General features: G+C 39.8%; 2 protein-coding genes and 1 long non-coding RNA gene across 6 annotated transcripts in view; 2 read left to right on the forward strand and 1 right to left on the reverse strand.

The window, feature by feature from the left end:
• HBS1L (HBS1 like translational GTPase) overlaps nucleotides 1-4734 on the forward strand; it is a 107184-nt gene extending 102450 nt beyond the window's left edge. For both annotated transcript variants that reach the window (XM_019550236.1, XM_019550235.1), the window contains exons 17-18: nucleotides 2765-2909; nucleotides 4095-4734. In XM_019550236.1, coding sequence (XP_019405781.1) covers nucleotides 2765-2909; nucleotides 4095-4106 — 157 coding nt within the window. In that variant the 3' untranslated portion in view covers nucleotides 4107-4734. The remainder of the gene's footprint in view (nucleotides 1-2764; nucleotides 2910-4094) is intronic.
• LOC109320207 overlaps nucleotides 1-8611 on the reverse strand; it is a 15239-nt gene extending 6628 nt beyond the window's left edge. For both annotated transcript variants that reach the window (XR_002103752.1, XR_002103753.1), the window contains exon 1: nucleotides 7249-8611. This is a non-coding gene — a long non-coding RNA (uncharacterized LOC109320207). The remainder of the gene's footprint in view (nucleotides 1-7248) is intronic.
• Nucleotides 5516-23828, forward strand: ALDH8A1 (aldehyde dehydrogenase 8 family member A1). Of its 2 annotated transcripts, none has more exons than XM_019550238.1 (7): nucleotides 5516-6786; nucleotides 10848-10995; nucleotides 12054-12209; nucleotides 14534-14683; nucleotides 15972-16228; nucleotides 17154-17315; nucleotides 18742-23828. In XM_019550238.1, the coding sequence occupies exons 1-7, from the start codon at nucleotides 6649-6651 to the stop codon at nucleotides 19192-19194; spliced, it is 1464 nt and encodes a 487-aa protein (XP_019405783.1). In that variant the 5' UTR covers nucleotides 5516-6648; the 3' UTR covers nucleotides 19195-23828. The 2 variants fall into 2 exon arrangements, with proteins under 2 accessions (XP_019405783.1, XP_019405784.1); XM_019550239.1 differs by lacking the exon at nucleotides 5516-6786 and adding an exon at nucleotides 8862-8933.

A 23828-nucleotide genomic window follows, 5' to 3' on the forward strand; every position in this document is an offset into this window, starting at 1 on the left:
GAACCCTAAGGCACTTTGATAGTCATCTCTATAAAAAGAAATGTTGTTTTACTTTTATTAAACAATCTTGCACATTTGTAAAAAAAAAAAAAAAAATGTTTATTTGTATGGCATTCAGTAATAGGTGAAAGCTTGGGGATGCTCTGAAAACTGGACATAAAAGTTACATGCATAACCCTCTCTCCATCCCCATGCATGCACATTTCTTTTGGAACCTGAAAAGCTCTAAAGTTTATTTAAGGTATGTAAAGGGAATCACAGGAGAGATCTTAATTTAGATGAGACTACAAAAACTCGAGATGTCTGCTTTTAAAAGGATAATTTTGGAAAGCTGAAAACAATTATGAGCCAATTCAGTTGGAAGAAAGGATGTAGACAGCAAATGTGAATGATGATTTGGAGCAGTTAAGTATTTTCTAAACATCTAAATAGACCAAATCAATAAAACGCCCTACCCAGGATAAACACTTGGCTGAAATGGGAAGTGAAAGCAGCTACACAAATTTAAAAAATATAACAGATGGATGAAAGGGTATGTTGATAGTTATGGATATAAAACAGAGACTAGGAATAGTAGAAAACTGATAAGGAAAGCAAAAAGACAAAAGAAGGAATCCATGACTACTAGAGTTTAAAAAAATACTCTTTATTATCCCATATTATAAAGAAATAGAATCCTAATAATCCTGTTGGTCTACTACTAGATGGAAAGCACAAATTACATTTTCATGTCATATGCAGGTAATGAAATATTTCCTGTTGCAGCAGTTTTTACTGAAGATGTTAAAAGTGCATTGTTCTTGTAACTTTTTTAAATGCAAGACAGACCTACTTTTAAATAGTTTTAAAAGAATTGGCCCAAGGACTCTTTGGATCATTAGTGTTGATTGTCAGAGTTCTAGAAGAGGGAAAGAGAGGTTAATATGGCAATATTTAAAAAATAATAGATTGAATTAAACACGTAGTATGAAAGAAAGTAGTGTGACAGTACCAGTTCACAGGTGTTTAAGGGGAACCTATTTTGCAAAACTATCTTAATGGAGGGAAGGATGGCGGGAATTGGATAAGATTGTAAGTTGGGTTAGTGAAGGTAACATGGTGTACTTTAACTTCTGTATAGTATTTGGCTCGGTACCAGACAACATTTTGATTAAGATCAGTTTTAAACTGGTTAAATCATAGATCTTGGGATACAATTATAAATGGGAAGAACGTCACTGAATGAATATATAACTAGTGATTCCCAAAAGGATTACTTCTTGGCCACAGGCTATTTAACACTTTACCAGTTACCGGGAAGAAAATCTAAATCAGCACTTTAAAGTTTAGATCAGCAGTGGCCAACCTGTGGCACACATGCCCTAAGTGGCACTTGCAGCCGACTGGGAAGGGGACAGGCAACAAAGCAGGAGATACAGCAGGAACAGAAAACAGAGCTGAAGCTGAGCAGGGATCATGGGGCAGGTGGCGGGTGGGGGCAGACATGGGGCAAAAGGGCCAGGGGCACAAGGGATGGGTGTCTGGCCCCCTGCCCCCCCACTGCTGGTTTTGCTGCCACAGCAGTGGGGAGGGACAAATTTAAGATGAAATTCTATAATTAGATTCTATGCATGGAAAATTGCAACAAATTTATAATTTTCCATGCATGGAATCTAATTATTGTGTGGGGGTCATTTTACAGTCAGGTAGATATGGTAATTTGCATTTGTATACAAACCCAAACCTGCCCCTTGGACTCCTGCCTCTTGTCCCCCCCGTTGCCTGCCCCCTCCCTCTTGGACCCCAGTGTAATTTACATTGGTATACAAAACCAGTGTAAATTATTCTGGTGTCTTGGTTGGTTCTGGTCCTAGTATAGAACTACCACATGTCCTTGGTTATCCAAACCTCTTTAGAAAGAGCCTGCTGAAAAGCCACTTAAATAAGTGAAAATGCAACATCTTGTAAATAATTATACATGATACTTCATGCTTCATACTGTAAAACCGCATCAAACTTAAGAGAAAATATATTAAAGATTGTAGAGCTTAAGAGAACAACAGTTACAAGTTTATGAGTAGACAGGAGAGAAGGCAAGTGGTAGGTGGGGCAGCTGTCAGGTTGAGCAGACATCGTAGAGGGAAGATGGGGCAGGTAGCAAGGGGAGGCAAGTGGTTGAGGAGGACAAATGTCAAGCAGCAAGAGATAGGGGTTAAGCCATTTGACTTCCCTGTCACCCGTCTGCCTACTGCAGGCTTCCCCACTTGCCCCACTGCAGCAGTGGAGGGGATGACCCTCCAATAATTGTATTCCATACATGAAAAAGTATAACAAATGTATAATTTTTCCATGTATAGAATCTAATTATTGTGGGGGGTGTCTTAAGTCAAAGTCACCTGAGCTTCAGGTAAATGCAGTACATTAAATAAAGCTTAAAAGGAGAACTGTTTCTTATACAATACCAGCAGTTACAAGCAAGTAAAACTGTTGTTGTTTGACTAATCAAGGATTCAGAGAACCAAGGATGTCCTGTTTCTGGATTGCTTAGTTAGGAAGAAGTAGCTCTGTAATAAAAAGAATATCTTGAGTCTGCTCATTAGTTAGCTGAACATGAGTTTGTAGTTCGATGTTTGCCCAAAAGAGGTGTAGTAAACTTTGGGAATATAATTAGAGGAGTATCAAGGAGTAAGAACTATCATTGAAGTGTGCTGTGTTCATAATTATGAAATGAGAGACTCAAGGAGTTCAATGTATATAAAATACAATCGTATGATTTTACTTACAGATTTCTGACAAAAGGACAGAATGCTTTAATAGAACTACAGACACAACGGCCTGTTGCTCTCGAGTTGTACAAAGATTTCAAGGAGCTAGGAAGGTTTATGTTACGCTACAGTGGATCCACTATTGCTGCAGGAGTTGTCACGGAGGTATGGTGCTTCTGTAGCAGATTTTCTATGATGTTACTTCTTGTGAGGCAGTAGAGTTAGCTTTCTGAGTGAATTGGCTTTTCTGACAAAGCCCAGAGACTGTGACTTGGAAATGTATAGCACTTTTACATGTGCTTGGGGCAGGGAGGGAAGCGCTTTAATTAGGGCAGCAAGCCACTCTAATTAAAGTGCTGCAGTGTCTGGTGTATTAGCAACCCTGCACTTCAAAACAGCAGTTGGCTTTAGTTCGATGAGCTTTGGTTGAAGTGCCTCTGATGTTCAGTCTGATTTTTTCCCAGAGGTTGAAGTGCCTCTGCTGCCATTTTGAAGCTTGGATATCCTAATACACAAGACACGGAGGCTGCCTGGAGTGCAATAATTACAGTGCTCCAGCAGGCTCAGTTAATTGGGTCTGCTCCAATGCACTGTAAATCAGAGCAGCCCCGAAGCCCTGCAGACATAACAATGTCTACAGGCACCCTTAGTTAGGCACCCAACATCTACAGGCACCCTACATGCTCCGATGCACTGTTAGCCTGAAAAAAAGAATATACTTCTAGTTTGAAGAAAATGGGTCAAACTGGTTTAGGGGGAAAATTACGTTGGCTAGAAATTTAGAATTTTGTCTGTCTATTCGTCTGTCTCTAACTGAAAAAAATGGCTTATTATGACTTCTTCAAATTTTTCATCAAATACAATAATATTTATATAAGGAACGTGGTGATATATTCCTAACCCTTACCCAAGTGCTTTTAACACAAGTTCCTGTAACTGAATGGCTCTGCACATTGTTACACTGGTGCCTTAATATGTTGCTCTTAACCATTTCAACCTTGTTAAACAACTCAGAATGAAGCCTTTGATCCTGTAATCGTTTATGTGCCTGCTTAATCTCACTAAGTTTTCCATTTTGATCAATGAATGTAAAATAAAGTATATATCTGGAAATACAGAATCAAGGTCTAATTAAGCGTATGGCTTGTAAGTTATTATTTGGAAACAAGCTTCTAATATACAGAGTATTGTTTCAAAGTGTTTCAGAGAGAAACTAAAAGGTATTGTTAGTAGAAAAATGTTTAAAAAGAAAGTCTAGTAATTCTTGCTGATCTGTATAGCTTTCTTTATGCTATTTTTCATTTGTTTGTTATGGAATAAATAAAACCATTGTGCCTTTTTTATTTTTAGATTAAAGAATGACATTGGTGCCAGGATTTCCACAACCCAACCAAAACGCAGCCTGCTAAGAGTCAAGTTCAGTTGAAGGAACAAAGTGCAATTAATTTGAAAAAAAAAAAAATTAAAATCACATTAAACTTCAAGGGAACTTTTTATCAATTTCTCCCCACAGCAAAACAAGATGGCAACAGACAGGGAAATGCAAATGTTGCACTTTCTCATGGCAAAAGCTTCTGTATTTCCCCTTGTGACATTTTTTTTTCACAGAGCTTTATGGAAACTTGCTTGGGAAGATGCATAAGAAGATAAGATGGTGAATCATCATGAAACATACTTGCTACTTCCAGCCATAGAGAGTTTACATATTTTCTTTGATTTGCTTACTTGCTGCACAGTAATCAAGCAAAGTAACTTAATTGGCCTAATATATTTTTAAGGTTTGAGATGAATGCTTATTCAGGGAAAAAATGATTTACTGCAGTTTCAGAGAATGGTGTTTTGTGTCATTCACAGGGTTATTTGCCCCATCCCAAATTTTATTTAAAAAGAAATCTTCATTTGATATGTAGTGGAAGCTGTGTCATCAATGGTTAATTTGATTTTCTTTTTTTAAGTGTAAAAATAATAAAGTAGCCTGGTCTGAGCATCATGTTTTGCTTCCATTGAACCATATGATTTCATCTAAACCATGTCTGAAGTCTGTTAAATCGGTCAGAATTTTGCAGGACCAATTGGTGTCCGTGTAATGACAGAAGTAAACCTAAAGACTGACACATGAGGCAATGCCTTCGCTGCATAATTAACTCAGATGCTGACTTGGATGCTGTCCCTTACCTGCCTGCTGTTCACACCCACAACCTGTGTTTTGTTTTCACCCCAGGCTAGCTGTCCAGTTGCACTAGAGCCCAAGTGTTGCTCTCATTAAGCCTGGTAATCCTTCACTTTCTAGTGGGGAAACAGGATACTGATAATTCTGCAGGGCCTTTCTGCAAGTTGTCACATGTGTCAAAGGGCAAATAAATTCCTTCACAACTCACTGGGAAAAACTTGGGTATGAAAAAGTGGAAAGAACCACAGCCAATAATCCTAAAACTCTTAACATCATACTGATGAGGGCAGCATCAAGGGTATATGATAGCTCAAGTATTGCATGGCACCTCACACCTACCTGAGTGCCGATCATCTGCATTATCCCTGCAGTAAAGATGCATTTTGAGAGATGTAGAGCACTGAAGACTGGATTGATACTTCTGTTCAAGAGGTTGGGCAAATAGTATTCCTGTAGTTTTCTATGTGTACCGCCTTCCATGCTCAATCTAGTTGGGAGTGACTTTATTTGTAGTCAAATGCGTAGTTCTCCATTTTGTGTGAATTATTCCATTGACTTCAGTGGGGCTAATTATGTGTTCTTTCTTAATCCTGCTGACACATGCACTTGGCGCAGAGCACAAGAAGGAATTAGGTGCATGTGTGTTGTACAAAACTTGTTAACCAAAATCTCTAAGCGAAACTGCATGACACACACATGTACCTCATGGGATTCATAGAATGTGGGCTGGAAGGGACCTTGGAAGATCATTGCCCCTCTGCACCAACCAGGAAGGGTGTATAGGCAATGCATCTTGAAGATCTCCAATTTCTGTATGGTAAATGATTATGGTCTTCTGCTCTACCCTGATCCCAACGGGAATCCTAAAATCCTCTGCACTGAATGAGTGGAAAAACTTTTCTCTTGGTTCCCCAAAGAAATCCCATATGAATAAGGTTTTTCTTTTTTTTTTTAACAATAAAGTACAAATGCATAAATAAGATATTCTGTAAAGCAATCATATGTATCCACATTATGCAAGTAAAGTAGTCACCCACAGCCTGAGTTATTGCTGTGTTGAAGTGTGGTGTTTGCTGAGAAGTGTAGTTTATGCTCCCAGCAATGGACCAGTGTTTTGGGACATTCCTCCAGCAGGACTTCTGCAATGTCTTGAGGTCCCTTGCTCCAAAAAGTGAACTTTCTATGGTCCCTTCCCATATCACTGGCCCATAATGTTTTAGAATCAGTGCGCAGTAGGTTCAGAGGAACTGTTGCATGTCTGAATATGAATAAGTTTCAACACCAAGTCTCAAGCAATTGAGAAGATAACTACTGTATATTGACTTTTAATTCTGGTTGGAGTTTTTTTATATATTTTATATAACTTCATTGGTATAGTTTTGCTCATTGAAAGAAGAGATGATCATTATTGAGGAATGTGTTTTAAGTACAGCAATGTAGGAATGTTTGCTTATTTGCGTTCCCTTTTTTTATTCATCTTGTTTTAATTTGCTTTTTAAAAATACTGCCTTCAAGAACTTGATCAATTCCACTGCCTTTATTAAATCACTTCATAGATTATTCTTGATGAGCCATAGGAAAGACACCTTTCCTGCGCATTCTTCTGGCATGTGAGGTAGTTTTGATCACAGACTGGAAGGGGGAGGAGTTCAAGCTTGCAGTGTAAATACCTAAGAGTGGAGCAGTATAAAGTTACACCTGAGAAATCTCACAGTCGAAGCAGGCTGCTCACAAATGGCTGTCCCAAGGTCTCTCTTAGTTCTCGAGAACTTCATAGCTGGTAAATTTGTTCCCTGCTCCTCTTACTTAGATTCCTATGATCCGTCCACAGGAGAAGTGTATTGCAGAGTGCCAGACAGTGGCAGAGAGGAGGTGAGTACTTATTCCAGTTTTACCAGAAGATGATGTGGAACAAAATGTAATTACAAATGACATCAATGCAATTGTGTGTGCGGTAGAAGGTGAGACCAGGAAAATGCCAAATAAATAAGCTCTTCGGTTACTTGACCTTAGTAACATTATTGCTCCAGCAGCTCTTCCTCTTTACACTTTGCTGTTTGAAGCTGTGGGCTCGATCTTCAGTGTGTGTAAATCAGTATAACCTCAGTTATTTCAGTCCTAGCCCAGTCCTGTAGAATGGGAGTTGCAAGAAATGTTCACACCATAGTTTTTAGATGCATGAATTATAGTGGAGCCAAGAAAAAACATCTGTTAATCTCTCTCCTGAGAACAGCCCTTGAACAACTGTATCCAAGTATAAATGTTCTCAGTATCTAATGTTAGTTTTTGCCCTCTCCCTGCAATTAAAAAAACAAACAAACAAACTTTGCGTACCTGGGTTCTTCCCTGATCAAAATCTTTCAGTTCTCCCAAGGTCTGATCTCTGCAGCTGGATGTTTGCCATATGGAACAATGACATTGCAGGCAAAAAAAAAAATATTGATGTAGCTTCATAAATGTGCATTTGTGTACAGTGTAGTGACCTTATCCAATCAAAACCATAAATGCAACACAGTTCAGCCCTAAGACTAATCTTTGGGTGCATATTTCTTGCCACTGTACATGATCAATTGTGTAATGGCAACAACCCCTTCATATGGATAGCTAAGAAGCAAAGAGGTGTGTATGATGGGGAGTGCATCAGAGTCATCGAAGAGACAGTTGATCAGGAAAAAAGGTATACACAAAAGGCTTTGAAGATGTTAGCTAATGTTCAGCTGTTTCATTTTTAATGCAACCCGTCTGTTATGAAAAGGCCGAATACTGTGTCAAAATAAACCTTTCTTTATTTTGCTGCTATTGATTTTTTTCATTTGTTTTTTCAGCAGAAACCTTGTACTGTCATTTGGGTAAATATTTACTAGGTATTGATAACCAAGAGTTAAAGTGTAACCTGGTTGGGTTTGGTAGAATATGTTTAATTTGCTCAAAGCAGTCCAAAAGTAGCTGTGCTTGAAAGGTTTTATACACTAATCCCCTTTCTGCTTATTTACATAAGTAGATTCATAAAAATAGGGAGACGTGAGACATAGGTAAAAGGACCTAAAAAAAAAAAAGTAGACTATTGAGCAGTTAAATTCCACTCATGTTAAGTGTGAGGGTAATCCATATTGGAAGACAGTGTTACATCTCATCCAATTTTCTCAGTCAGCTGTTGCATACAGCTTAGGGATGTGTGAAGTTAGTGAAGTTGTGTGCTCAGAGCTGTAGCTAGCAAGCAAAACAAATTGTAGGATATTGCATAGAGCTGGAGGTCAGGAGGGAAGACTCTCTCCCCAGACGTATACAGAAGCCTATGTACAAACGTTCAAAAAGCCAGCAATGTACCTCAAAACTCCAAAGCAGGTTGTTTCTCATCATCCATACCTGAGATGGAAAACCAAGGCAAACAAAACCATTTTGTTCTAAAGGCTTTTGTCTCCATCTGTTTTTCAATACAGTCTCAAGCTCAGTTTATTATGGATAGTTTTGGTAACATTTTGGTATCAAACCTTATTTACTTGTTTTAGAGTTCAACTTTCTCTGTGTTTTTTAATTTATTTCTTGTTTGGCTGAAGAAGGCAGTGAGAAGTTGTTTTAAATGAACACATTTATAATTTTCTTTCCTTGCTTAACTGAAGCATCTGTTTTCCCTCTTTCTTGTGTCTGCTTTCCTTCCCTCTACTTTCCCCCACTCTGTCCCTATCTCTATTCCCATTCCTGGAGAGTCTGGTGCCTCTCCATCCTGTTATTTTCTGTCCTTTCCTAGCCAGTGAGAATCCTACGATAGCCCTCAGATTCCATCCTTCCAAAAATCACTGGCGTTTTACAAAGGGGAATCTGCTGCTCCTGTTCCAGAGGGTAATTCGTTCTAAATGGGGCATCAGCTCTGGGCTGAATTGCAGAGCCTGGTGTGGAAGTGGCAGCAAAAACAGGGGGAGAAGCAGTAGTACAATGTCACCTAATGGTTGCAGCATAGAAGAGCAAGCAATTAAAATGGGCGAAGGAGGAAGAAGCACTATGGCCTAATAAATGACAAGGTCAGAGAACAGGGTTATATTCCTTTTGGGGCTAGTTACCTATTGTGTGACTTTAAGGGCAAAGAGGTGAAATGGCCTTTTATTTAAATTGTAAATTCATCTTCTGTCTGCAATGGATGGATTGAAAACAGTACACTTTTATGCGAAACTTATTTGGGAAATAAATACTGCAAGTCTGATGTGCCCAGTCATAAAGGATCATTAGAAATGAAGATTTTTCTATCACACAAGGTTTTGCACCCATTATGTGTTAACTGGCCTCATTTTGATAGATAATGTGATTATAGCACCAGACTGGAGATTGGTGGACACTTAGGAACCCACAAACATGACCTGCTTAATTATATTCAATTCATACAAAAAACTCCCAGTCACAACTAATAATGTATTTCCTTCATTTTAAAAAGAGGTTAATATATAGAAGCTGAGAAGTGTTAGGGGGACAGTGCACTGGGTGGAAATATTTAGACAGAAAAATATGAATGGAAATTGTTACTTTTGGGGGGTGAGTTTATTTGGTGGCCAATAAACAGTCAAGAAAGAACAAGTTTGGGGAAAAAGTGGTCCCGTGCTGAAGTTATAGATATGAAATGTCTACAAAGTTAGAAATGAAAACAAAAACAAAATATAAAAACTGGCAACTGAAAAAAGACAGAGAAATTAATCACAAGTTAGAAAGTGTACAATATTGATAATGGAAGCTAACGACACTGGGGACAAATTTATACTGATAAGGATAAAAGGCAAAAAGTGTTTTTTCCCCCTTTTATTCTTTTATTATTTGCAGAATTGAAGAAATCTTAAACATGGTATAGATGGATTAAAAAAGTTAAATGTTAACAGTGTTAATAATGATGCTGCAGAAAGGACAAAAGGTATTTAAAATGTCTGTTGTGTTTTTGGGAAGAATCAAGATGAGTTGTTTGTATCACATGAGAATCAATTGCCTTCCAGTGCATTAGTAAGCATGGAGGAGGTTATATGTTTCCTAGCAGTAAACAATTTTTAATTTTCTAAACGAGTTTGCAAAGGAGCTATCTAGCCTTTTATTAATGTTCAATCATGAAATACAGGGAAATTTCAAAAGAGTGCTAATGCGCCAATATTCAGAAAGGGCAGTTGGGAATTACCGTAGGCTGGCCAGAATGGCTTCTATCCTAAATTTTGGTCAAGTTGATTCAATTGAATCAAAAAAGAGTAGGAATATCATAAATGCCACTTACTGTGGTTTTATGGAAAATGATTATTGTCAGACAAACCTAATTGCATTCTTTGATGATATGCATTCTTTGATGATATAAAATTTTGCTTGAGGTGCACATCATTTTAAACAGCCTATAGTTCTCCCCACCGCAGTACTTCCACACTAATCAAGTTACCTGTCATTCTTTGTTAAGCTTAGCCCTGGCCACTTTGAGACAGGATTTTGAACTAGATGGGCCCCTGATCTGATGTGGTATAGGCAATTCCTATTTTCCTAGAAAGATGGCCTTGAATTGGAAGGAGTTTAGAGAATGGGGACCACAGTCATGAACCAGATGGAAAGATTGAAACGTAGGAAAGATATTAAGAAACTAAATCTATTTAGTATGATTAAATGACTGGCGCAGGAGGAAAAAGAGATTAGGCTGTAAACACCAAGGAGTAGTAAAAAGGGAGTACAACCAGAAGAAATATCCGTAAGTGGAAGAGAACATAAAGAAGCTACACCCTCAGAACAACATCTGTTAGGCTGTGGGACTGTTTCTTGAGAACAGTAGTAGAATCTATAAACGGTTATAATGCTGGAGAACATAATGCAGGAACAGCCTTTTGCAGGGACCTAAAGATCTAGATCTCCAGTATCAATAGCTATTTGTCTCTTTTTCTTTCTGAAGCAGTCTGAAATTTGCCACATCTGCTTTGCTTTTCCAGGTGGAAGCTGCAGTCAGTGCTGCCAGAGATGCCTTTCCATCCTGGTCATCTAAAAGCCCTTGGGAAAGATCTCAGATAATGAACAAGTTAGCAGATTTGATTGAGCAGGAGCTCGAGGCATTTGCACAAGCAGAATCAAAGGATCAGGGTAAAAAACGGAGTTTTGCTAAGTGGGTTATCTGCCCTGCGATAGGGTTTGGAATAGGGAAATGGGGGTCTGGTTAAGACTGAGAAACAAATGCAAAGTCCCATTTTGATTCCAATGCTGGCTGCCTTTGCTGTCTGCCCCCCAGCCGCTGCTTTTCCTGCCACTTGTCCCCCTGTCATTGTTTTCTGTAATGGTGGTGTGGGGAGGGTGTGATTTAAAAGGACCCTCCAAGAACTAGATCCCAGATATGGAAATTATATAACATTTATAATTTTTCATATCTAGAATCTAATACTTGGGGGGTCATCTTAAATTCAAAATCATCTTGGATTTGGGTAAATACAATAAGTTGGCGGGGTAGGTGTTGTCAAGTGTTTTCTTGGCATTGCTGTAAAAGCAGGTTTTAAGGAGGGTTTTGAAGATGATAATGAGGTATCCTCATATATATTTAGAGAACAAATCTCCCAGGACTGAGGGGCAACATGAGTGAAAGCACTGAGGGTGCTTGTTTTTTTCCGTTTGTTTTAAAGTCTAATGTGGGGTTACAACCACAGACATGGACATGACTACTTTCAAAATTAGCAGTCAGTTTTGAAGAAGTCAGCCTCCATGCTTCTGCTTCCCTTCCTGTAGATCGCAGATTATAACACCGGCAGCACAGAGGCTTTGGGGCCAAGTGTATTCATTATCCACAAAACACTCTCAAGGTCTTCATTGAGAAGACACCAAGAAGAGTATAGCATTGCAAGTCTCATAGAAGTAATACAACTTTTTATTGGACTTATAGTAGATGCCAGGCATTGTGCATTTTATAATAAACATCATTTTTACTATTTGTGGTGAGCGACTTTCAAATGATCCACCTTTTATCAAAAAAGGGCTTTCATTTGTGATAAGAGCTGTATCTGCAGCTCCATTTTCATTTTGTAGCACCTCAGAGTTGTCTGGTAAGCCTGGAATACTTCTCATGCTCGGGGCATTTATAACCCTTTTGTTTTTCTCTTGTGCCAAGTTTATGCTAATGAGATTGCAAAATGCATGTTGCTTGTCTGTTTTAGGAAAAACCATTACATTTGCTAGAACAGTGGACATCCCTCGGGCAGTGTATAACTTCCGGTTCTTTGCCTCATCTATTCTTCACCATACTTCAGAGTGCACACAGATGGATCAGATGGGGTGTATGCATTACACCATGAGAGTCCCTGGAGGAATTGGTAGGGTGTTCTAGAGGGAGAAGCGCTGAAAATCTTGACAGCCTGTCTGCCCAGGGAAGTAATCTAAAGTTAAAGGGTAAAAGGCTAAATTCCTATTTCTGCCGCTTAACCTTTTAACTTCAGGCAGCCTTTGTGAGGTAAAGTTTGGCCTTCAGGGTGGACTTGAGCAATTTCACATAAAAAAAAATAAACAAATTGGCAAATTATTACAGCACTTAGAGTATTTATCCCCAAATATTCTTTTTTCCTGGTAGATTTCATCCTCCAAATATGCTACGTATTCTCTGTGCATGCATCTATGTATCTGTAAATAAGAATTGTGTGCATATGGTACGTACTTTTTGGAAGGATGGGATTTTCTATTGTGTTCAATATTGACCTGTCTGTTGCCAATGGATACAAGTCTTATTGATTTCAGTGGAAGCAGAGGTAGGGCAGTATTGATCAGTTCTGAGTGTTTCCGTGTGTGTGTGTGTATGCATGTAAGTACATGCATGCATGCATGCACGCACTGGGAGGGGAGGAAATATATACAAAAATGATTTAGTTAAGGAGTTACCTAAATGAGCCACAAGATGTCACTGTCACTTCAGAGGAATTAGTCTGTCTACAGCATACTTTTTTTAAGGCTCTAAGAATCATGATTTGTTTCCTCCTAATATTTGCTTTTTTAAACTACATTTGTTTTGGGTAATGTGGAGACCCTTGTAGTATTTTTCCCCTCATGGGAAACCGAGAATCTGAATATTACTGACAAAACTGATCACAGAAAGTAGCTTTTGCATTCGCACATATGGTGGTGTTGTGTGGAGCTTCTTTCACACGCATCCAATCAAGCAGTAGGAAATTACATTCTTTTAATGACCAATCACAGCTGGGATTTCAGGTATTGTGATGTATGCCTAGAGAGCAAATATTCACGAAGATAGTAAATTAATTAGTTTTAACAGCATGGAAATTTGAAGAAATCAGTCTGCTTACAGATGTGCTGTGAAGTAGGCTAAATTCATCATAGATGTATTGTGCATTGTATATTCAGTGCTAACATTTGATCAGATAAAATCCAGAAATAGCAATGGATGCACAGAGTCGGATAGCAGGGCTGTGAAAAGCTTCGGTCCCTGATTTGATTTGGTCTGATTTGGTGGCTGAATATCCGAATCCAAATCAAATCATCAGGAGACTCTTTAACCTCTCCGAATCAATTTGGAAAGATTCGATGATTTGGACATAAACACAGCTTTAAATGTTTTTTCTACATACCTCAAGGTGACAGGCAGCCCATGAAGGCTGAGATGGTGGGGCGGATGGAGCATCCCATGGGAGCCCGAGGGGTGTCCCCAGCACGCTCGGCAGCAGACCTGGAAGTGAACCCCAAGCAAATCCAGTCCACTTCTGGGATTGCTGGGGAGTGCACAGGGGGGCCCTCCCATGCTCCCCCGGCTTGGTGACTGGTGCCCCCTGGTCTGGGAGAGTACCCAGGGTCCCGCTGTGACCGATTACCGAAAGTACTTCTGGTCCACTTCCAGGTTCACTGCTGAGCATGCGGGGGGGCGGGCCCTGCACTCCTGTGGGATGCTCTATCCACCCCAGCATCACAGCATTTACAAACTTACTCCTGGTACCTTGGGGTAAGTAGAAAAAACATTTAAAGCTGTGTCTATGTCCAAATCACTGATTCTCTGAATCAGCATCGAATCTTCAGATTTGGATTCAGCCACGTTGAATCAGGACAGTGATCCAAATCAACAAATCGAATTACTGTCCCTGAGTCAGGTCAAATCTGAATCGAATATGGCCCATTTTGTACACCCCTATCAGATGGGGGACAGCTCCTTCACATTTTTCAGTTAATTTATAATTGGATTTTAGATACCGAATCCTACCATTGTACGTATCTCTTTAATAATGAATTGATTATGGGAATATGTTTTGTTTGTAAAAGCAAAGAAGTTGGGTAATTCTAGTAAATAGATGAAATCCTGTAGGGAACTTCCCAGGGGAAGGTGAATGGAATGGAGCACAATAAAAAACTGCCCCCTTCCACTCTTCCTTATCCAAATCTATAGCAAAGATCAGTTGTCTAGTCCAGTTAGTCATCTACGTTTGCACTGGAACCTCTGGGATCATTTATACTGGTGTTTGAGCAGGTGCTGTCTCTTACAAATGGTCATTATTCAAGGTTCACTGTACAACTAAGAGTATGGTATAGGTGTAAATGTGGTAACATTTCCATACAGAAGCTCTAGCTTCCATTTGAGCAGGGTTGCCAACTCAGATCTCCTCTCCTGCTCTGATTTTTGTCCTTTTTTTCATCTCTCTAGCTGGTTTAATTAGTCCTTGGAATTTGCCACTTTACTTGCTGACATGGAAAATCGCCCCAGCCATTGCATATGGAAACACTGTCATTGCCAAGCCAAGTGAAATGACATCTGTCACTGCTTGGATGATGTGCAAACTCTTGGATAAAGCAGGTACTGGGGAGTGGAGGGAAGCAGTGGGAGAGCCTTTAGCATGAGGACCTGTGCTGTCTGTTGCCTTTGCTGCAGAAATTGGGAGTTGGGTAGCAAATACATGAGGGGAGTACAGGAAGGAAAGGCAGAAGGTCAAGGTGAAGGCAGCTCTGAAAAAACTGAATTCTTCTTCAGCTCCTCCCTCCTTCCTCTACCAAAACTCCCAAATCCCATCTCAGTCTGCTGCTTTGATAACACCACCCATTTGGTCCGCTTTTCCCCTACTTCTGGATTGTGGTGTTTCTATTTCTCTGCTGGTTGACTGCCAGCAGGGGGAGCACTGAGAACAAAGGAAAGGGTCTCTGTGCTCTCACTTTTTGTCTCTGGCCCTATGGGCTTTTAGCATCTGGTAGTAGCTATTGCAGCAAAAGTACTGCTGTCATCTTTGCCAACCCCATCACAGTGTTGGGTTCAGCGATGCCAGCCCCATCACAGTGATGAAGTTCATTCAGCACAGTTGGGATCTCTGATTAATTCAGTGCCCAAACTGCAACTCTTGTCATCATGAAGACGCAAGCTAACCTTAGTTAGCTTGTTAGCTAACTTGAGTTAAATAAAGTAAAATCCTACTGGAGTTTGTAGTTTTCACATGACTTAAGGTAAACCGGAGGCTCGCTCATAATCTCTTGCTTGCTCTGCAAACTTGTGAAAGCTTATAACTTGCCTCATCTTCACTAAGATTTTTAAGCTAAATTGACTTAAAACAATACACCTTGTTTTCCCTGGTGAAGATAAATAGTTTGCAGGTCCACTGAACAGGGACAGTCTCCTATTTTTAAGAAACTTAGAACTTCTCTGGTCTTGGACAGCTATGCATGGAAACAACAAAAGGAACAGTTTTGACACCCAGGTTGATTGGCTTAAACAACACATTTTCCTCTAATCTTTCTTTGGAAATGGTTGAACTAGTTTTGCTGAAACTTTCCGAAAAAAAAGAAAGTCATCCAGACAGAAGCTCACATGGAAAATTTTGGCTTGATTGATTGATTAAAGTAAGGACAAGTTGTAAACAACTGAAAATTGGGCCTTAAGTGGAAGCGCCAGGTAACTTTACATGCAGTTCTCCCAGCTTCACATTTAATAATGCAAAACCCTTAAAACCCCCAAATATTGCTACTCTTACGTCAAGGGCAAGGCATTGTGCATGTAGAGCTATTAGCTGCTTCCTGACTTCCAGGAAGAATGTAAAATTAACCCAAAGGGAAGGAAAGGAAAGGCCATGAGTGTTCTGTGCATTTGTTCCTATGAGGAATCCCTCCAGGGGTGGTAAACATTGTGTTTGGAACTGGCCCCAAGGCTGGGGAAGCGATTGTCTCCCACCCTGACGTGCCACTGATCTCCTTCACTGGGAGTACACTCACGGGCCAGCTCATCATGGAGAGGAGTGCCCCACACTGCAAAAAACTCTCTCTGGAACTTGGCGGCAAGAACCCTGCTATCATCTTTGAGGATGCTGACCTGGACCAGTGCATCCCTACCACTGTGAGATCCAGCTTTGCAAATCAGGTATGAGAGAATACACAGTTGCAAGTAAAGCAGGTATACAGCAATGTGTGTGTATGTTTGGACATATCTGTGACACAATACAGAGATTGCCCTGTAGAGATATCTAAGCTATAATTAGAGCCAGAAACAATATAGTTGTGTCAGCACAGCACTCTGTCTTGCCTAATTAGTCGTGCTGAGAAGTGTCTGAATTCTTCCTGATGACTGCTTCTCCCTAGGGTCTTGCTTCTGAATTCTAAATAGGTAAAGGTCTTTTTTTAAACCCCATGTCATTAACAGAATATAAAGAGACATATGAAGGAGCTGTTTCCGGTATCCTGGCATCAGAGAAACCACTGTTACCACTGGGCATTGCCTTTGCTCAAAGAGCTCAGTGTGCTGTTACATGCATTAATTTGCACACCCATGCCTAGGAGAGAGATTCTCTCTCTTTCTAGGAGAGGAGTTATTTATACAAATGCAAATAAAGTGAATATTCTAGAATCAAATGAATCTGTATCTAAATGGAATTGGAATGACAGACTTCTAGTGCTCTTTCCTAAGTACTTTATGCTCCTTTTTTTCTCCACAAGATCATGAAAGACCACAAAATCTATTTTCAGGGGCTAAGTTGGCAAACAAAAGGCTTGCCCAAGAAATCAAGCAGGTGATCATTTAAACCTGGAAGGATACTTTTCTGTGACAAAACACAACAATTGCCTCTGTGAGGGCTTCTCAATGCCTTCCTGCTTTGGTTACCTTTTATCCTTTTTCCCCAGTAATCAGTTTAGGACCTTCACCTTTGTGTGTAAATTTAGTCTGTACCAGGGAGGTGCTGTACCTTTTCCTTTCCTAGTGAGATGCTTGGTGTATTCCTATCCAATCAGAAATAAAAAGTGAAACAAAAAAAAATCATTGCCGTATTTCCTTTCATTGTTTTTGATAGGGTGAAATCTGCCTTTGCACCAGCAGGATCTTCGTGCAGAGAGGCATTTATCATGAGTTTTTGAAGAGGTTTGTTGAAGAAACCAAAAAATGGAAGGTTGGGAGCTCCTCCGATCCCACAGCCAACATGGGGGCCCTGATAAGTAAAGAACACTTAAAAAAGGTAACTGTCAGGCAAGCTTCCTTTAACTGTAATTGCATTTTAGAAATCTAGTAAGGATGATTGGGGAAAAAAGACCACATCATCTTTTATGCCAACACCACATTCAGCTTTTGTTACCAGTTCCCCACAAATGATTAAGAAGATTTTTATTTTAAAAAATCTGATTTTTTTTTTTTTAAGGATTCTGCTGCTTGTAATTGAGGTTACATTATTGTTCTAGGCAGAATAAACCCCGTGGGCAAGTTGTTCTAAACAAATGAAATTGCTCTATCATTGTGAAACTGTTTAAAGCAAAAATCAGTCCACAAGTCCTGCAGTCAGGCAGCATTTCAATAAAATTTTAACAATAACATCCCTTTTTATAGTGTAAGCACTAAAGCATAGTTATACAGGATTTTGGCTTATTTGTAGTGGTGCATACATCTAGCCCACAGGTTTCTGGAATTCCACTTCAGGGAAGAGCGGCTTCAAGTAGCTACCAGCTGGTGACTGTCGGGTGATTTATGGAACATGGTATCGTTCAGTTTCCAGAGGAGCAGGTGTCCATCTCGGAAAACCTGCTCACACAGTTGGCAGTAGCTAATAACATGTCAGCAATTTGAATATTTAGAAGAGAGGGCTCAATGAGGTGGAAAGACTGGTGGTCTCTCAGGGTCCTAGAAGTAGTTCCTCTAGGTCCATGCTGAGCCACATTGGTATAGAGCCTCATGCCATCACTGCTTTTACTGAACCTGTTTTGGGGCTTCAGAAAACCAACAGACCTCCCTGACTCCTTGTAGGAGTCCAAATTCACCCAGATAATTTAAACATAAGGAGGGGAAAAACATCTCAGTGATTCATTTGTGAAATAAAAGTGAGAGAAAGCACCTAGTGTTTTCAGAACGGCAGAATGAGATTAATACCATGTTCTAGCAATGTACAAATATAGGCCATCTCAGCAGCAGCCACAGAAATAGTTTTATGCATTTACTGGCAGACTTTTCCACAGTGTTTATCACTGTAGCATCTGACTGCTGTGAAAGCATGCAATGCCTCTGGTACTTGCCTGAGAGGTACTTTCCATGTTACATTTGGGATGAATTACCCAGAGTCATAGAGGAAGTCCATGATACCAAAAGAGGTAAGGATCCAGGTCCCTTGTGCTTTCACCATGTGACAACCTTCTTATTTTTTTAAAGTATTTGGAGGAAAGGACAAATTATTTTTTAGCTAGTAAGTTAAAGACTATTTAAAGAAAGTTGGTGGCAAATTCCCTGTCTTTGTTGTACAAGAATGGGGTGGCAAAAGTTAGGGTAACCCTAACATTTTGTTAGGGCAGAAAAAATGCCAGTGTGAATCACTGGAAAATCTTTAACTTATTCTATACGGGAAACATAAAACTGCAGAATTTTTGGTCCTTTTTTCTGTTGACATTTTGCTGTACAAGGTAAAGAAGTATGTGAAGAAGGCAGATGCTGAAGGAGCTAGAATTCTGTGTGGAGAGGGGATCGAGGCCTTGCAGCTTCCAGCCAGAAATCAGAATGGCTATTTCATGCTGCCTACAGTCATAACTGAAGTGAAGGATGAATCCTGCTGTATGCAAGAAGAGATCTTTGGTCCTGTGACATGTGTGGTAGTGTTTGATACAGAAGAAGAAGTGATTAAGAGAGCCAATGATATCAAGTATGGCCTGGCAGCCACTATATGGTCAAGTAATATAGGGTGTGTTCATCGTGTGGCTAAAAGACTGCAGTCTGGTTTGGTGTGGACTAATTGCTGGCTTATCAGAGATCTGAACTTGCCATTTGGTGGCATGAAATTCTCTGGGATAGGCAGGGAAGGAGCAAAGGACTCCTATGAGTTTTTCACAGAGGTCAAAACCATTACAATAAAACATTAAATTTGCCAATGCAAGTATTTTATGGCCAATGAAATAATTATGATTTAACCTTAGCTACACATCTCTCCGGGACATAGCACTTTTTAAAAATCTATTTTTTGGAAAGCTAAAGGTGCTCTTCATAATTAACAGCAGATAATATAGCCCACCATATTAGACAAGAAGACAGGTATGGACGCAGTATGATCCTCAGGCCAAAAACATGATTACTTAGGGATCGGGGAAATCTTGAGGCTTTTGCCATCTTCTCTTCAAAAACCTTTCCCCCAAAAGGCAGATTGCAGACAAGTTAATAAATAATGATGATTGTCATCAGTGAATTACTCTGGCAAATACACAAGTGAATTATGTAGTTATACTTTAATGGGAATACTTTAAAGTGTATTTGTATATAAGTGATTATGTCTCATGCTATATATTCACATATATATTTCACTGTTGTCATCAAACTAGCACTGAGGCAAGTTCATGCTAAAATGCCCACAGCAGTACCTTTCACCTGTTCCTTTTTTGCTAAATTGTAAACTCATGATTTTCATGCAATGCACAAGAATAGCAAACATTATTTATCATAACCTGTTTTGAAATATGTAGCAGTATCATCATTTTATTAAAACCAAAATGAAAACTTCTCACTATGGCTCATCATTTGCAAGGTTCCTAGGATGGCATTTTTTTATATTCCTGCACAGTAATTGTCTGGCAGAACATATATGCCAGCCTACTCATTGATACAGGCTGAATATGGCTCCTTGTAGAAAGACTAGACTAGTGGTCGCAACAAACTAAAAATATTCATATTACCCTTTATTTCTTTCGGAGGGATTCTGTGGGAGTGGTGCATTTGGCAAAGGCTTTCACAGTCAATTAAAACAGGATTGGAGTTGCAGGCAATTTTGCTGCCACCTGTCATCAAACACCAATGAAATTTTCAGAGCAGCTTTTTGTGGGGTATGTTTTCAGGGTTTGAGTTGAATCCAATTCATGATGGGATTGTAACTGTATCATTCCAGGACTGGCTTCACCTGTACCATGTATTCATGAGTAGCTGAAGCCATTCTGACTAATTTTCTCAGGTCTTTTGTGGAAAAAGGAGACATGTCACCCAGACACAGAAAAGTGATTGCCGTGGATCAGAGTTGTCAGTGGGGAATAGAAGATTATCCTTCCTATGCCATGCAACAAAGAAAATGAAGGGAAAATGATAAGGTGGTCTGGAGGAATAGTTTTTGCTGATCTACGGGTTGAAGGGGTACTGCATGTGATGGAAGACCAAGAGGCACATGGAAGCAGTAGCTCAGATTTGTTTGGAGCGGCATCTGGACTTTGAATGCTAATCGAAACTTTTACATTGTGAGGTCCACACTGATTCATTTTATTCACTCCTCCCTCCCCCCAGTATTAAGACTGCTTACTTTGTAGTCTTTTAAATATATGCTTTCCAGAGCAACATTTTCATTGCATATACCCATACATAGTTTGGTCATATTAATGATGGGATTTGTATGCTTTTTTTATAAAGTTCAGAGAGCCCAAAGGTAACTCTAAATTGCCCTAGCTGGAGCAGATCCCTAATCCTTGACAAGCTACCTGTTGGGGTGGGAGGGGCTGATGGCATAGATACCTAGTCCATGATACTTTAACATTGCTCTGATGGTGTTGGAGGGTGACCCAAGGATATGAGCTTTCACTGTTAGGTTGAAAAAATCTTCCATTCAAAGAGCTGATTATGCTTGTGTGTTTGCTAGACTTGGGTGAAAAACAGGTTTTCTGGTTTGTGGGAAACTTTTGAAATCTCCAATGAACAGAAGTTCCCCTGTTCCTTGCAGCTGCTAAGTGAAACTGATATTCTTGTCCTCTACATTTTACAATGCAGACAAGCTGAAAGGCACGGACCCTGGCAGTCAAACCCCAGGTAAGCCAGATACCCCAAGACTTTGAGTTTCTTCAGTTCAGAGAAAGAGCCTGGCATGGCTTTGCCATGGCTGGCTGGCCCTGAACCATGGACACACCTGCAGTGCTACCAGCTGACAACCCCAGGGCCAGGGACCCCTGCCTTTGGGCAGTTTATCTAATGGGTCTGCCCTGGTGCCCTGCCTGGACTCCTGGTCTGCCTGGAGTCCAGGCAGGGTGTTATTAGAACTTTGCCTTTGATTCAGCAAAGCCAATTAAACCCGAGATATTTCAAATTGGAATTTGTTATGAATTTTTTTGTCAAAAAATTTCTGACCAACTCTCCCTGTGACTTCAATTGGTGTGTGCGTGCGGGGGGAACAACAGAATATGTGCTTCATTCATTCTCCCTTCCTATGAAGTTGTTACCAGAAAAAGCAATTATTACATGAATGTGTTGGACTTTTCAGAATCCATTATAAATGCCCTTTGAAGAACAACGGATCAGAGACTGCAGGATGACTTATAGTAAGTAATCAAACTAGAGGAAGGCATGTTGCAGAGGGGGCAAATTCTAAATGTCTCCTATGACCAGTACTGCCCTGCCCCTCTCTGGGTTCAGCTTCAGTGAGCTGCTTTTTATGTAAGCATTGGTTTTGTCCTGGCACTAAGCAAGATGCAGCCTGATACTTTACATAAAGGAGATGTCAGCCTGCATGTAGTATGTATAAGTGCACTATGCACTTCATGCTGCAATGTCTCTCAACATTATTTCAGTGCAGTGGTGAATAATATGGAGAATAAGCCTGAGTCTTGGGTGAGCACTACATATATGCTGCGATAGTTGTCAGTAAGTGGCCCTATACGCTTTAACTTGGGTCTTTTTTATCCATTCCCTTCAGCTTCTTGAAGACAGAACAAGAATTTTGTGTGATAGAAAGGGTCAAAAGATAAAATCTAAGGACATTCAGCAGGATGAAATTGTTTGATACTTTCCTTGTGTGTTGGTAGGAGGAGATCCTATAACCAAAATAAATGCTGTGTATGTGTTCCACTATCTCTGATTTTCATCCTTCTGATCTTTTTGAATAGCAGGTCATCTGAATAATACACAGCGATGTGTTGAGGGATAGGTCTTGGAAGAACACTGGTGCTAAAGCATCTCAAGCAGTAGTTATGTTATGGTTTTAGTGTCCAAAATATTCTATTCCTTGCCCTCCTATATTTGTAAACAGATGTCACCTTTGTGTCCCCATAAAAATTCTTATGGCAGAAAAGGCCAAGCAAACAGACATCCATACCCTTTATTGCACCACAGATGCCCAAAGTCTGTGGCTGCAACAGAGGTGGTATGAATTTGTGCTGCTATTTTGCAGCATGTGTCTATTTGCTTTAAGGCGTGGAGCTGCTCACGTTCTCCAGCCACCCAAAGTAGGCATTTCCAGCCTATGCAGGATTGGGCCTCTGAGCCCCTGGAAGTGTCTGCCCAGATTTCCCCTTAGGGATTCACTAGGTGCACTTCTCTACATATTTTGGAACAGCTCTGCACATCCTGCAACAGCTGATCTGCTTCATTTGCCGACATTTGTTTATGCCCTTAGATAAATGTTTCCTATATACGTGTTTTGGAATGTGCAGGTTTCAGATACTGCTGTGATAGGATCTGGTGGAAGTTTCTTCTTATCTGGTGATGAGCCGAATGCTTATTTCTTCGTGAAGAATCATTTTTTATGTCTCTAATGTTCATATCCAGCCTCAGGTCTCCGTCTGGGCAGTATGGATCCCATTTGTGTGCATCTGTAAATGAGCTGTTAAATGGAGAATTCAGACAGCAGGTTTTGGTCTGTGGTGACAACTGCAGTCTGCCTGCATAAAGAAGTTTCTCAAGAAGTAAATTTTATTAAATTGATTCCTGTGTCCCCCTTGAGTCGTCTATCTCTTAGCAGAATTTGGTGTTTAGAATTAAACTGAATGCTTGGATACATGAGTAATCTTGTCTTTGAACTCTGGGATTAAGTGGTTATACTCAATGGATTTTCCTTTGAGTGAGCTTTTCCTTTGTTTGAGCCTGAAGTAAACAGAATACTTATTTAGTATTTAGATTTTTTTCCCTGTATTTACTCTGTGTTGTGACTAAAACATCAAGGGCAGAGTAGACTTAATTCCAGGCCTGAGATGTCAGGCTCCCGGGTTTCTATGAAATTGTCTAAGATGGGCATCTTGACACATTTGTTGGCTGACCTGATGATAATTGAATTCATGTGACCATTACAAGGATTGCATTACTTTCTATGTAAGCCTTGAAGAGTTAATTCTTCATATGGAACAAATTTTTAACACCTGAAATATTATCTGGCTAATGCAAAGTTGTTACGGTATATGGGAAGGTATGCATTTGTCATGATACAATTCTTACCTTGCTTACTAATAGGGTTTTTGTCTTTCATTCAGCCTTTTTTTAATGTTTTCAAATTTGCATCCAGTTGAACCTATTATATTAGTAGTGCTTGAAAACAGATTTGCTCACGGAGATGGTGTACAAAGAAGTGGAAGGTAAGAAGGGGAACTGATTGAACAGTGTATGTATTGAGTTCAATTACATCCTTGCTCCTACAGACTTTTACCTTTGACAAATAACAGTTATTTTGTTTAGCTTCTAATGATGAAAGAAGTATTCAAGCCCTTCTCCCTTAACAACTACTTGAGTAATCAGAAATACTCAATACAATGGGAGGGTATTG

This window comes from Crocodylus porosus, unplaced genomic scaffold (assembly GCF_001723895.1).
Source record: "Crocodylus porosus isolate Cpor-Errol unplaced genomic scaffold, CroPor_comp1, whole genome shotgun sequence".
Taxonomy (NCBI): Eukaryota; Metazoa; Chordata; order Crocodylia; family Crocodylidae; genus Crocodylus; species Crocodylus porosus.